General features: G+C 37.8%; 1 protein-coding gene across 1 annotated transcript in view; it reads left to right on the top strand.

The window, feature by feature from the left end:
• Positions 1 to 416: 416 nt before the first annotated feature.
• ZC3H12D (zinc finger CCCH-type containing 12D) overlaps positions 417 to 15,637 on the top strand; it is a 36,176-nt gene continuing 20,955 nt past the window's right edge. The window contains exon 1 of the mRNA XM_001381108.4: positions 417 to 790. Within this exon, the coding sequence (XP_001381145.2) occupies positions 474 to 790 (317 nt within the window). The 5' untranslated portion in view covers positions 417 to 473. The remainder of the gene's footprint in view (positions 791 to 15,637) is intronic.

Below are 15,637 nucleotides of genomic sequence, written 5' to 3'. Positions count from 1 at the left end.
GATTTTTTTCCACTAAAAAGAGATCCCCCCCCCCCCAAAGGACTTTTGTAGTGGGGCTTGTGATGTGCAACAATGCCAGTAGCACTTCTGCCCTTATTTCCCTACATCGCTCTCCTCTGTGCTTTGATGAAGCTTGCCCATGGGTACACAGCTGCCATTTTGAGATTGCACTAGTAAAAGCAGAGTGATCGTATCTGTGGCTTACTAACCACACTGAGCAACTGAAAATCCCCACAGGGACCATGATTTCCTGAAAGATAAAGCTGGAGAGCAAGTGTATAAATAATTTGCCCTTAGTAAACTGACAGTTTCACTGCCAGGTTGGCCAAAAAAAAAAAGAAGACTGATTTTTCCTTTTCTTCAGTTCACATATTATTGGTGAAAACCAAAACAGAGGACGGGAACCAGAGGGGGCTGACTCCAGAGAGAAACAGACCCTGGCCCATTCTACCAAGCAGGCTGGAGAGGCTTCGATGGAGCCCCACACAGAGAAGCTGGAGTTCTTCCGAAAACTGGGCTACGGCCAGGACGATGTTGTCCGAGTGTTGGCCAAGCTGGGCCAGGGGGCCCTGGTGAATGACATCCTTCAGGAGCTGATCCAGATGGGCAGCCGCCCTCAGACTGAAGAGAGCTGTGGGGAGAGCCCCGCTCCCAAACTCGTGTCCCGGGGCTGCGGTGGCTCCATGGACTCGTCCAGACAGCTTCTGGGGATGGATCCTGACGAGGAGTTGGAGGACCCCGCCAATCACCTGAGACCCATCGTGATCGATGGCAGCAACGTGGCCATGAGGTATCCAATTCATTCATCCTGTTTCCTAGAGGTGCTCAGTTTCTTATAAACTGTCTAACATCCCAGAGGATGTGGTACAGCCTCATAGAGATAGCACAGAGAAATTTGGGGCTCAGGAGATTGGGGGTTCTGGTTTTTATTCCATCACCTCGACCAGGCTACAGAACATCTCCATCTCAAGTTTTTTTCATTCATAAAGTTGTCATGAGACTGGGCTAAGATGACATACTGTGTGTCTGTGTGCTTGTGTGGGTGTGCACACACAATATATCTTTTTTAAACTTTTAATTTTTTTGTACTTCCTCTTTAAAACATCCCAGAATCATCTGTTTTTAAGCTGGAAGGATCACAGGATCATAGATGTAGTTAGGTAGGACTTCAGAGGCCATCTAGTCCAAACCCCTCATTGTACAGAAAAGGATACTAGGGCCCTGGGCAATGAAATGCTTTGTCCAGTGGTACACAGATTGCAAATAGAAAAATCAGGATTTGAATCCAAGTCACCTGACTCCAAGTCCACCTCTTTCCCACACATTCTTTTCTGTTAGGAACATTTCACTTGTCAGCTCTGCGTGATTTAATTCTAGCTTCCCAGTCTCAGCTGTGGCTTAATTAGCCTTTAAAAAAAATAAAATGAGGTCATCTAATGCAATTATAGCATGATCTTTCCTGATTCCCAGGCGTTAACTTATCAGCACTTGTGTCTAAGTCCTAGGAGCTTTCAAGACTTCTGGGCACACAATACTATTGAGGAAGAATTGAGCTTTGTCTAAACAAGAGAATATTCAATCTGCTGAGTCAGAGCCTAGGCAGAGAACTTCACCATAGGAAATTGTCTGTTAGGTCATTACTGTCGATACGTTTTCCTTTTGAAAGCTGAGTCACTGGTGGTGGAATCGAAATCACCAATATGTTCAATAGCCCCGTATTTATTAACAGACTATCGATATGACCAGGCTATATTGTTTGCACTGAACTGACTTTAGTTTGGCAACGAGAGGTCAAGAGTTTAAAACAGTTCAACTACAAACTTGTCTTTTATAGCTCTTGTTCAGACAAGTCCAACAGAGATCCATATCTGACTTCTTCATTCTTTTTTTTTTTTAACCCAGTAGGGTTACTGTGAGTTGGGACAGTATTCAAACAGAGTAGACTCAATCCCCTTTTCAAAGAATCTCATCAGGATCCTAGTTATAGAACTGGACGGAACCTTTGAAAACATCTAAGACAATCCTTTCTTTTTCTAGATAAGTAAATTGAGAGCCAGAGAGTCTCAGTGTTCTCTGGCAGAATGGGGGATTTGAACCCAGATTTCTTTGGCTCCCAAATCTGGTGCTCTTCTCCCTTTCTAAGGACCTCTTCATTATTAGGGAACTATTGTGATATAATGGAAGGAACCCTAGTTTTGGAGTCAGAAGTCCTGAATTCAATAAGAATTATAATAGTAAGAGCCAATTTTATGTGGTGCCAACTATGTGCCAGGAACTATGCTAAGTGCTTTGTAGATATTACCTTATTTGATTCTCACAACAAAAGGTGCTATTAATATCCCCATTTTATAGATAATTTAGGCAATTTAGGCAATGAGGCTGTGACTTGCCAAGAGTTACACAGCCAGTAAGTGTCTCAGACTGGATTTGAACTCAGGTCTTCCTGACTCTAGGTTCAGCACTCTACCCAGTGCAGTGACCTACCTACTTTAAAAAATGATAATAATAATAATAAAAGACCTACTATATGCCTGACACTGTACTAAGCACTTTATGGATAAGATCTCATTTGATTCCCCCCATTAACCCAGTGAGGTAGACCCCTGAGTCATCCATCAGGCTGTTCCAACTGTTCTAGTTGTCATTGGTCCCAGAATCAAGTCATATTTCCTTGCCCTGGTGCCTGGGTTCATGGCTCAGTTCTGGGCATATCCCTTAACTTACAAGACATCGGTAAAAATGAGAGAACAAGCGCATGACCCTCGAAGCAATTTGTAAACCATTAAAATGCTATATGAAGGGATAGCGTTGGGATCTGAGCTGAAGGTCTTCTTCCAAAGTCTCTCCCCTATGTCTCGTTTACAACACTGTCCTTTATTTATTTTTATATGGTTCAAAATGGACCCAAATAGTACTTGTCTATTTTACAACAGAATCTCTCCCCTGGGCTCAGAGGTGTTTCCTCTCCCACCTACCAGAAGGTATCCTACCTGAGAACCTCAGAGGTCCTGTTCAGTTTATGAGAGCTTGAAAGGATTCTAATAGCTCATTCAACTCAGAGGGACTTAGAATTCTTCAGAAAAATGAAGGGAAATAGATAACTGAACTGGGTATGGATGGAGGCATCGCTGGCAGGGGAAAGCTAAGGGCTTAGAATTCCATTCCTAGATCTCTGCTTTCAGCAAGTCAGGTAACTTGCCCATGCTTCCCATTTCTGATGGGTGAGGTTTAGGGGCTGAAGGTTGGCAGAGCCACTAAACAAGGCACTGGGTCCTTGCCTCAGGCACACAGAAAATATCCCCAGGGTCTGGTCAAAGTAGAAACATTTCTCCTGATTTTACTTATTTACTAAACAGAATAGCACTTCAAAGAATCGGATCTTAGAATTCCCTTTGTATACCATGGAAGGGGAAACAGACACATCATGAGACTAATTGCCTTTTAAATATACAGAAGATGGTCTTTTTTTCTCCTCTAAAATAGATATACAAGATAGTCTGGGGTCAGTAAATATTGAATCCTTTTTTAGCATATTATAGTGAAAAGGGTGTTGGATTTGGATATGTCTTCAAATCCTGGCTCTGACCCTTGACAGCTAGCTCTGTGACATCAAGGAATTGCCTGTTAGCAGGGAGTCTCCTTCCTGGGACCTCAGTTTACTCACTTATAAAATGTTGGGACTTAGTTGACCACTAAAGTCTTTTCGCTTTAAATCTATGAGCTCATGATCTGATCCCTTCTTCAACTCTACCTAATGGGACAACAGGAACACTGGTATGTACAATCTGGGCTCTCAGGTAATAGAGAAGAAGCAAAAAGATTTAAGATCCATTGCAGTGGGGCAGCTAGGTGGCTCAATGGGTAGAGTCAGGACAGGAGATAGGAAGTCCTGGGTTCAAATTTGACCTCAGACACTTCCTAGCTGTGTGATCCTGGGCAAGCCCAATTTGCCTAGTCCTTATGACTCTTCTACCTTGGAATTGATGCTTGATAATGATTCTAAGACAGAAGGTAAGGGTTGGAGACATATTGCAGAGGTGGACTTAGCAGCACCTGGTAGCTGATCAAGCTTGAGAGATGGAGAAGATAGAGTCTAATAGAGCCTCAAGGTTACAAGGAGAAGACACTGATTGAACCTTGGGGCCATTGACAGAAATTATGAAGTCAGAAGGAAGAGTAGAAAAAACAAAGGAAAGTTTCCCAGTCATGAAGGATGTTCTGACAGTGACTTCTATAGATCCTGCTTTAGTTGAATGATAAGCAATAGAGGAGTTGGGGGATAGGAGTCTGAATTCTTTGACAAACTGTGTGATGATAGGCAAATGATTTAAACTCTTAGAACCTCAGTTCCCTCTTCTGTACAATGGGATGATAATTGTACTATCTCCCTAGCCTCAGGGTCATTGTGACAAAATACCATAATTGTGAGCTGCTGAGAGGTCCCCTGACTCCTCTCCAAGTGACGTTCTATCAAAAGGGTTCCTATGGAGTAAATATCAACAAAATTCAAAATTAGGTGTCTTAACTGGCACTCGTCATTGACATTGTAACCGCCACAATCAATCAAGGAACTCATTGCTCTTTATGTTTTAGGGAAGTGCCCAAGCCTGCCATAAACCAGAGGTGCAGGCAGTTACCTATGTGCTGGGAAAATCCCTGAATCTCATCCTCCTTGAAAGGCTATAATAAGTACCACTCCCTTTGGGTCAAGGCATCATCCCCAGTTCAAATAGAAGTAGTTTAGGGAGTGGCAACGTATTGAATCTTTATCAATCATTAACACCTTATCATGAATTAGTTTTTCAGATTTTTTTCCAACTGATAGTTTCCAAGGTCTGTTGGAAAAGGTCATGGGATTGGTTAAGGGAATAGAAAGTGGGAGAGTAGAAGGAAATTGTCCATAGTCCATGAAGAGTGGCCCTGGTTAGGACTTTGGATGTAAGTTTCTTGAGGTCAGGAATTGTTTCATTATTGTCTCTGTAATCCCAGCCCCTAGATCTTAAGAAATGTTTGTTGAATTGAACTGATTTGGTCAACCAAGGATAGTCGAGAGAGAGGAAGGGGCATGAAAGCCAAAATGAGAAGCTGCCTTGAACAAATTTTTCCCAAGTTGGTCCTAGTTGTATTTTTGTTAATTGTATTTTACCTATCTATATCTATCTATCTATCTATCTATCTATCTATCTATCTATCTATCTATCTATCTATCTATCTATCTATCTACCTATCTATCTATCTATAAGCTGTTCAATAGACTCCTTTTTATTTTTCTAAAATTTGATACTTTATTTTTTCAATTACTTGTAAAAATTATTTTTAATATTTGTTTTTTAAAATCCCAAGTTCCAAATACTCTTCCTCCCTCCTCTTCCCCCTCTTTGAGAAGGCATTTCTCAATTTGATATAGATTATACATGTCATGCAAAACATATTTCTGTATTAGCCATGTTTTAAAAGAAAACAGGCCAAGCACCTCCCCAAATAAAGTTTTAAAAAGTATGCTTTGATTTGCAGACTACATTAGTTCTTTCTCCGGAGGCAGATAGCATTTTCCATCATAAGTCCTTCCAAATTGTCTTTAATCATCGTATTGCTAAGAATAGCTAAATCATTCACAGTTGATCATCATACATATTGCTGTTACCATGTATAATGTTCTCCTGATTCTGTTCACTTCACTTTGCATCATATGTCTTTCTAGGTTGTTGTTTTTTTAAAGCCTTACCTTCTGTCTTGAAATCAATACTGTGTATTGATTGGCTCCAAGGCAGAAGAGTGGTAAGGGCTAGGCAATGGGGGTTAAGTGACTTGCCCAGGGTCACACAGCTGGGAAGTGTCTGAAGCCAGATTTGAACCTAGAACCGCCTGTCTCTAGGCTTGGCTCTCAATCCACTGAGTGACCCAGTTGCCCCCTCTAGGTTTTTCTGAAACAATTCTGCCCATCATTTAAAAAAAATTTCCATATTGTTCATTTTTGTAAGTAAATCCTATTACTTCTTATAGCACAATGGTATTCCATCACAATCATATACTACATACCAATTGATGGGCACCCTTTAATTTCCAATTCCTTACTGCCAAGAGACCCGTTTTCTTTTCTGTTTTTTAAAAAAATCTCTTTGAGATACGGAGCTAGTAGTGATATTTATTGCTAGGTCAGAGGGATGCAGTTTTATAGCCCTTTGGGTATAGTTCCAAACTGCTCAGTTCACAACTTCACCAACAGCGCATTAGTGTCCTAATTTTTTCACATCCCTTCCAACATTTGTCATTTTTCTTTTCTGTCATATTATCTAATCTGACAGATGTAAAATGATAAATACCTCAGAGTTGTTTTAATTTGCATTTCTCAAATCTCAATAAAAATTTAGAGATTTTTTTTCATATGACTGTAGATACCTTTGATTTCTTCTAAAAACTGTCTGTTTGTATCCTTTGACCATTTGCTTATTGAGGAATGACTGGTATTCTTATACATTTGACTCAGTTCTCTATATATTTGAGAAATGATGCCTTTATTGGAGAAACTTGCTATAAAAATTTCCTCCCAGTTTCCTGCTTTTCTTTTAATCTTGACTGCATTGCGTTTTTTTGTGCAAAATCTTTTTAATTTCATGTAATCAAAATTGTCCATTTTATTTCCTATAATCTTGTTTGGTCATACTCATACTTTCTTCCCTTATCCACAGATGTGTCAAGTAGGATATTCTATGCTTCTTATTTGCATATTATCTAAATAATGTACCCATTTTGACCTTATTTTGATACATAATATGAGATGTTGGCCTAAACCTAATTTCTGTCAAGCTCCTTTCTAATTGTCTCAGAAATTTTTGTAAAGTAGTGAGTTCTTGTCCCCAAAGCTTGGATCTTTGGACTTGTCAAATACTAGGTTACTCTGGTCGTTTACTACTGGGTATTGTGTACCTAATCTATTCCGTTGACCTATAACTCTATTTCTTAGCCAGTACCAGATTGTTTTGATGATTAATGCTTTGTAATGCAGTTTGAGATCTGGCACTGCTAAGCTATCTTTCTTCACATTTTTTTTTCATTGTTCAATATATTTCCAAATTGTTTCTGTTAATATTGGTCAAGCAGATCATGTGGTGCTCAGAGCTGATTAAAGAATTCTGCCTCCCTCCCTCCCTCCCTCCCTCTCTCTGTGCCTCTGACTCTGTCTCAATCTCTCCCCCTACCTCCCTCACTTTCCTCATGAATCCACTTTGAGGGCATATCTGTTCCTTCTGGCAGTGGTCTAGACAGGGCTCTTTGCAAAATTGCTTCAGGATCTAAGATTTTAACACACCACCATATCTAATAATTTTTTATATTGATGAAACTTATTGCAAGTGCCACATTAAAATTAAAATCCCTTACTCTCAAAAGCAAAGTAAAAAATGTCTCTCATCTCAAGGAGCTTACATATTAACAGGGAAAATGAAAATAATTTGATACATGCAAAACATATATGGAATAGTTGGGAGATAATTTTGAAGGGGGAGGCACTGACAGCCGAGAAGACTAAGAAAAGCCTACTGCTTTTGATGGAATTTGAGCTGTCTTGAAACAAGCCAGGGTAACAAAGAGATGGAGGCAAGAAGGAAGAGTGTGTTGGTAGCTTGGATCTCTTCCTTTGAAAACTGTTTATTAATTGGGGAATGGCTCTTGTTCTTATAAATTTGAATTAATACCTCCTGTATTTTATATTTTTCTTTTTCAGAAAAATTTGCTTCAAAGATCCCTCTACTTCCCTACTTTCCTTCTAATTTTAGCTGCATTTACTTTGTTTGTGCAAAACATTTAAAATTTTATGTAATCAGATTTGTTCATTTTGTTTTCTTTGAATCTCTGTATCCACAAGTTTGCTGGCAAATGTTTAACATTCAACTTTTTGAAAGATAAATGTATGCATGATACACTTTTAAGTTTAATCTGCCTTATTAACATCTTTCACCTCATTTTCTCAAGTCTAAACAATGAACAAAACAACAACTCAAACCCTATTTATAGCATTTGCTATTTTGCTGTTGCTAGGTCCAGTATATCTTTACTCATATCCCCTTGTCTGATTGCAGATTCGTCTATCCATCATTATGAAAGATATTTTATTCTTTGTTTCTCTGATTTGTTTATGATGTTCCCTTTTATATCTAAGTAATGCCTATTGGAGCTTATTTTAGAACATATATCTAATTTGTTCTACTGATTAATTTTTTTGAAAACAAGTGCCAAATAGTTCCTATTAACCATCATGTAAGAGTCTGTCTTGCACTCAACTCCCCTCTAGCAGCATTGACTACTTACTTACACATGATACTTCCTCTCATGTCTCTTTATCACTGCATTGGCTGCCTCCTATACCTAGGTTCTCACTCTTCCCTTCTGTCTCAGAATCTATGATTTGTTTTTAAGACTCTTTTTAGTTGGCCACCATCTGCAGAAGGCCCTTCCTGGTATCCCCAGATGCTAGAGCCCTTCTCTCCAAATTTACCTTCCATCTACTCTGCATGCATCTTGTTTGAAACTATTTGTTTACATGTGTTTTATTCCATTAGAATGTAAGCTCCTTAAGGGCAGGGATAGGCTTTGTCTTTATTCTACAGTGCCTGGAATATAGAATATGTTTAATTAACGCTGATGCATGCAACATTAAGGTCACTTTTTCTAATCCATCTTCCATTTAGGATGAATTCACCTAAATTAGGATGCTTAGACTCCAAAGAATCCTGCTCCTTGGAGCTGCTACTTTACTGAAATGGAATGATTCTCTGGCTTCAGAACAAATATTAGGCTTTACTCTTCCTTTTCTATTTGGATCACTTTAAAAAAAAGTTTTTTAAAAAATTAAATTAAATTATATTTCCAGATCCACATTCTTTCCTTCCCCCTACCCCCCCCCCCCAAATGAGAAAGCAAAAAATCCAAAGCACCTATTACAAATATGTATAGTCAAGCAAAGGAGATTCTGGCACTGACCAAATCCAAACAAATATGGATGAATCTCTACTCTGAGGCCATTACTGCTCTATCAGGAGGTAGGCAACAATTTTCATTGTGAGTCCTCTGGAATTGTTGTTGGTCATTATATTGGTCAGAGTTCCTAAGTTTCTTTCAAAATTGTTTCTCTTTTTGTATATTGCTATTGTAGAAATTATTCTCATGGCTCTTCTCACTCCATTCTGCAGCATACAAGTCCTCCCATGTTTCTCTGAAACCATCTCCTTCATCATTTCTTCTAACACAGTAGGATTCTGTGATATATATATATATACCATAACATGTTTAGCTGTTCCTACTTGATGGGCACCTCTTCAGTTTCCAATTCTTTGCATTTGCTTCTCTTTGTAGGATTGAAATGCTCTTTGCTGTTTGGCTCACTACCCTGGAATATTTTATAGCCACCATGCTCAGACGTGTATCAGCTTTCTGGAGTCCTTTCCTTCTTCCTTTCTATCCAACTTTATTCTTTCCCTTTAGATCTCTAATTTAAGATCAACTTCCTCCAGAAAATGTTGACAAAATATCCTTACTTGTCTTCTAGTAACACCAGATACTCTCTTGTTACTTTATGTATCTCTGAGCAGTTAAAGTTGGTTATCTATAGGTATATCCATATGACTTTCTGTCTGAGTTTCCCTATGTAATTGGAGTATTTATTAGTATTGAGTATGGACCCATCTGCCCCAATCAAGAAGCAAGGACATCATGTCTTTATAGAATCATAGAATTCTAGAGTCAGGAGGGATTTCAGAGGTTATCTGATTCAATTCTTATCTCAAGCAGCTATACTATCTAGAGCATTCCAGACAAATAGTAATGCAGATCCCAATTAGAAATCTTCAAAGACAGGGAATTGTTAGGAAGCTCTTCCTTATACTTCTTTTCTCTAATTTCTTCCTGTTGGCCCTAGTTCTTTACTCTGGGGTCAAGCAGAATAAATCCAATGCCCCTTGTCCATGACCACCATTCAAATATTTGAAATCAACCATTATTCCCCTCCTTAAATCTGGGGAGGCTCACAATCCCCATTTCCTTCACTCAATCCTCACTTGGTTTGGTTTTGAGTACCCTTAACATTCTGGTTTCTTTCCTCTACCTGCCCTTCAGGCTGTCAATGTCCTTTCTAAAATATGTCAACCTGAACTGAATGTAATGCTCCAGATGTGTCTGACAAGGACAGATTGCAGATGAATGATTCTCTCCCTTGTTCTAGACACCACACCTCTCTGAATATATCCTCAGATCTTCACATTAACTTTTTTTAGCTGAAAGATCACCCTGTTGACTCATAGTGAATCTACTAAAATCCCCAGGTATTTTTCACATGAGTTTTTGCCTAACCATATTTTTTAATGTGTCACCAGTGCAAGTCTTTAATGGATGCAATAAGCCAATAATACTTTAGACTAGTTTTATTGATGAATTCTGGCTGGTCTTCCCAAAGCAGGGGCCACCATATCTTATGCTTCTTTTATTTCCCTCTTGGTACCTACAATGAACTATACTCAATAAATTTCTTTTGAATTGAATTGGATTTTAACTAAAGCAAGTTTTTCTCTGGACCAATTACTAATTTAGCTGTATTTTAATCTGAGAATCTCTTGGCCTACATGTTAACTTGATTTCTTATTATTCCTCCAAAGAGGGAAATGGGTATTCACTGTTCTTCCTCTTCTAAAACGTGATTTTTGTTTTTGGTCTAGAACTATGATTTCATATGTATAGGGAGCTCTCCAATGAGGAAAGTCCTTCTATCTATGCAGATCACTTTTTTCTCTGTAACTCATAGTCTTAGAGAATTTGCCTGAAGATTACTTGTCTAGAGCCATACAGCTTGTTTATGTCAGAGAAGGGATTTGAGCCAAGTCTTAGAAACCAGTTCTCTTTATTTTCCTCCTCACTGCCTCTCACCTTTTTCTACATGTTTTCTACTGATTTGATTGGATGAGAAGAACACAATTTATATGGCTGCAGGATGAGGTGCAGAGAGTGGGAGAAGATTTCTCTCTGACAAAAATATGGTCCAAAGACCTGTCATCAACATTTACTGAGAATCTTTTCTGCTGGGACTCTCCAGTCTATAAAAAAGCTACTCATTTAAGAAACAAAACAAAACAACCCTTATCTCTTCCTCAGAAGGTAAAACATAGTCTTGATGGAGGTAAATTGACCATAATTAGGCATCAGATTCTCTTTTTTTGAGCACATCTTGTTTTTCTTTTCTTTTCATATGCTGCTTTATCCGGCTCTTCTATGTTACAGAGAAGCTATGTAGACCTTTCTCTTGAACCATTTTTTTTGCATATAAGACAGTTTTAGCCTCTTTACAGGATAGTCACAGTATTAATAGAGATTGATTTTAATAGACTTGTGCTTTCTACTCTGCAGTGTCAGCATGCTTTGGACATCTGTATGCTGCTCTCCAAAATCTCTTAAAAGAAATAGGAGTTTGCCCAGAGTTTACTTGAAGGAGGAATTGGCCCATTTTCAGTACACAATTTGTCCATGAGCCATGTAAACCATGTCTAGAGTTACTCCACACTGTGCCTAACAAACCTTCTATTTGCTTGTTTTCATAAGAAAAGAAATACGTTTGTATTTTAAAAGTAAAATGAATGTTCATGGGATAATAAACTTAGAGCTAGAATAGACCTTAAAGGCTATCTAATCTAGTCCAAATTCCCCCTTTTGGAAAAGGAAGAATGGAGTTCTAGAGGAGCGAAATAATTTGCCATGGGTCCCACAACCAGTATATGACTAAGGCAAGATTTGAACCTTACTCTTCCCAAACCTCAATTTTGGTACCCTATTGGCTATGCCATTGTTGACTTCATTCAAATGGTGATTCATGTAATGAGGACTTGGGCGAAGCAACCTGCATTAAAGAATGAAGAGGAAAACATATCCCTAGTTCTCATCATCACAAGCTTTCTATAAGGATATATATCTGTTCCCTCCTATATAGAGTGGGAATATATTTAACTAGAGTACAGTGATAGAGAAGAAAAGTCAAGAGACTAGGGTGATCTGTAACTATTTTGAAGGCAAGATGTGATATCCAATGATTTTACTGTCAAAGACACTCCTAATATGGCAGATAGTGCTTGTGAAATGCTGTGAACAAAAAGATCATTCACTTAGTAAGTAATTCTGGCGATGAATCTCCTGATATTTAACGTGGCTGGTCTTTAGATGATATACACATATTATCTCCTGGTCTGTTCTTGAAACTTTAGTGGCAGCTATGGGGTGCAATCCAGCTGGAGTTGGAGTGAGGTTCACTTGAGTTCAATTTATGACCTTGGGCAAATTATTGTCTGCCTTAATTTTTTCATATGTAAAATGGAGATAATAATAGTACCTCCTTTCCAAAGTAGTTGTGAGGATAAAATGAGATAATATTTGTGAAGTGCTTTGCAAACCTTTAAGTACTATATAAATGCTAGTTGTTATCCTTATCCTTATCATTATTTTCATTTTGACAGCCCCTACAGGAATCTGCTCCACGAGTCTGCTCTTTGTTGGTAGTACCCATCTTAAATCTAAGCTACAATTCTGCTTTTTGATCAGGGCTTCACTAGAAGTCAAAGAGAATGAAAAAAAAAAGCACTTATTTTTTCTCTCCCTATGTCCCTGGGAAGAAAAGAAACATAAAATTCTTGTAATAAATAAGCACAAACAAGCAAAACACCAACATTAACCACATTCAAAGATTCCTATTTCATTCTACCTATTTGGTCCATCACCTCTCTGATGGGAGGTGGGTACTCTTCTTTATCACTGGTCCTCTAGAATAAATTTTGATTGCATAAATCAAGGTTCTTAAATTCTTCAAAACTGTTCATTTTTACAATGTTGATATTATAGAATTTTTCTAGTGGTTTTGTTATTTCACTCAGCATCAATTCTCCTCAGGTTTCTCCAAAATAGATGCTTTTTAATTTCTTATACAATAATATTACATTATATTCCCAAGCCACAATTCATCTAGTCATTCCTCAGTTGATTGTACCTCCTTAGTTTGCCGTTCTTTGCTAGTGGAGAAAAAGCTGTTATAAATATTTTTGTCTATATAATTTTTTTTACATTTCCTTTGATTTCTTTGGGTTAGGACCAGTGATATTGTTGGGACAAAGGCATACTTAGTTGTCTAATTTCTTGGGCATAATCCCAAATTGGTCTCCAGAAGGGTTATGCCAATTTGTAGTTCCACCAATGGTGTTCTGATTTTTATTCAGTCCCTCCATTTGCCATTTTCCATTTTTTGTCAATTTTTCCATTCTGATGGGTATGAGGTAGAAACACATAGGTGCTTTAATTTGCATTTCTTTGATTATTAGGGAGTTGAAGCATTCTTTTTATATGGCTATAGATAGCTTGAAATCCTTCCCTTTGAGAACTATCTATTTATATCCTTTGAACACTTATCAGTTGGAGAATGGATTTTACTTATATACAATTGGATCAATGCTTATATATCTTGGAAATGGCACCTTATGTTGGGAAATTTGCTGCAAAGATTTTTCCCCTTGCAATTGTCTTCCTTCTAATTTTAGCTGCATTTATTTTGTTTGTGCAATAACATTTACATTTTAAGCAATCAAAATTTTGTTTTTTGTGATGCTTTCTATCACTTGTTTGGTTATGAACTCATCTCATAGTCATTGATTTAAAAGGCAATTCATTAATGTTTCTCTAATCTATCTGCACTGTTATCATTTATATCCAGGTCATATGGAGATTACCTTGGCATATTGTGCAAAGTATTGGTCTAAAACTAATTTCTACTATATTGCTGCTAACTTTTCCCTGCAGTTTTTTTTTCAGGTAGTTCATTCTTTCACTAGTAATAATGGTGTTTGGGCTTATTGAACACTAGGCTACTAGGTTTATTTGGTTTTCAGCAAATCTTTTACTTTAGTAAAAATTCTCTACTTTGATATCCAAAGAGAAGAGACTACAGCATGAAGAATTTAGATCAGACTCAAGGAAGAATGATTGCATAGAAAGATGATAAAATTTCTTTGTAAGCCTTTAAATATATGACAGATTTTCAACTTTCTAGTGGTTCAAGAATATTCCTGATCGGAAGATAGTTTTTTCAAATTTCTTAGAATTTAAAATTGGAAAGGACTAAATCACAGACTCAGAGCTGGCAGAGACTTAGAGCTCATCAAGTCCTTTCTTTTTTTATAGATGGTAAAACTGAGACCCACACAGTTTATATGACTTGCCCAAGGTCACATAGGTAGTAAGTGGAAGAGGCAGGAGGTCCTCAGACTCTGAATCTAGAGTTCTTTCTACTATATAACACGGTATGATTATATTTTACAAAGTACACTCTTCGAAGTTTCCATATTGTTCTGTTGAACATGAAATGGGTTGGGTGGCCTTTGCCATATGCAGTGACCTTGATGGTACAACTATTTCTGTATCAACAATTACTCAGGGTCCCTTTTCAACAATTATTATAACCTGTACAAAAGAAAGATATTTGCATTTCTTTTCAGGGACAAGATGATATCAAAGGATCATTATTATAAAGTTCCATAATTTTAAAACATTTAAATATTAGTAACTTAGGTTGCAAGTGTGATGGAAAATATTTGTAAATGGCATTTAAAGTCAAAATAAGTTTCCTTCTCATAGCTGACTGGCACTTCAGTTCTACTCATTGAGAGACACATCACATCAATTTTTATCACATCAATTTTATCATATCAATATTTACTATCTACTGCTGTTTTTCATTTGTTACAAAATGTGAAATAAGATACATTATGCTCAACTGTGTGTCCTTGGTATTAATACATTTACCTTTAAATCTATTTAGACATTGTTTCTGTTTTGCTAGTAATACCAGTTATGAAAGGCCGAGAGTGCACAAGGATGTAATAGAGACCCTGCATTTTATACTTGTCCTCTTTCTGTGAGTGGTCACAAAATCTGGGCATGGGGCTTCAGTTTTTGTGCTACAAGCAACAGGTGAAACCAAAGTGTCATTTCCACATCTGATCCTTATGAAGAAAAAGGGAGGGAGATACTGTGGGCTTCTCCTAGACCTTTTATCATCTTAAAAGCAGTCCTCTGATGCTACGGTCTGCCTCCCACCTGTAGGGGTTCTGCCGCACCTTGCATCCAGAGCCAGCTCCCTCAAATGCTCAGATGCTCCCTACAGAGTTTAATTGACTGATTATCACACCTGAACATAGTGTGGTTCTTGTGGTTTCTTCAATACACTCTGGATTAGAGGCTAATTCTGCTTTCTGTGATGGGAGATATTATTAATCTCCTTCAAAAGGCAAGATGTGCTTGGTAAGAAGGGACACCCACTGGAGTCAGGGCTCATTGTTAGGAGGAGGTAGGTTCGGTTGACTTGTAACCACTGGAATTGTCTAAAGTGGAATGGGAAGTCTCAGAGAATAGAGTTTCTCATCACTGCATGCCAGTCAAAAAACATTTATTAAATGCCTACTATATGCCAGACACTATACTAAGTGCTGGGTTATAAAAAAAGAGGCAAAAGACAGTTCCTGCCTTCAAGAAGCTCACAATCTAATGAAAAGCAAATAAGTATATATGAAAGGCTCTCTATTGAATAAATAGGAAATAACTAAGAGAGGGGAAGGCAAGT

Source organism: Monodelphis domestica, chromosome 2 (assembly GCF_027887165.1).
Source record: "Monodelphis domestica isolate mMonDom1 chromosome 2, mMonDom1.pri, whole genome shotgun sequence".
NCBI classification, from domain to species: Eukaryota; Metazoa; Chordata; class Mammalia; order Didelphimorphia; family Didelphidae; genus Monodelphis; species Monodelphis domestica.
Note: the sequence above shows the minus strand (reverse complement) of the source record. Positions and strands in the feature narration are given on the sequence as shown.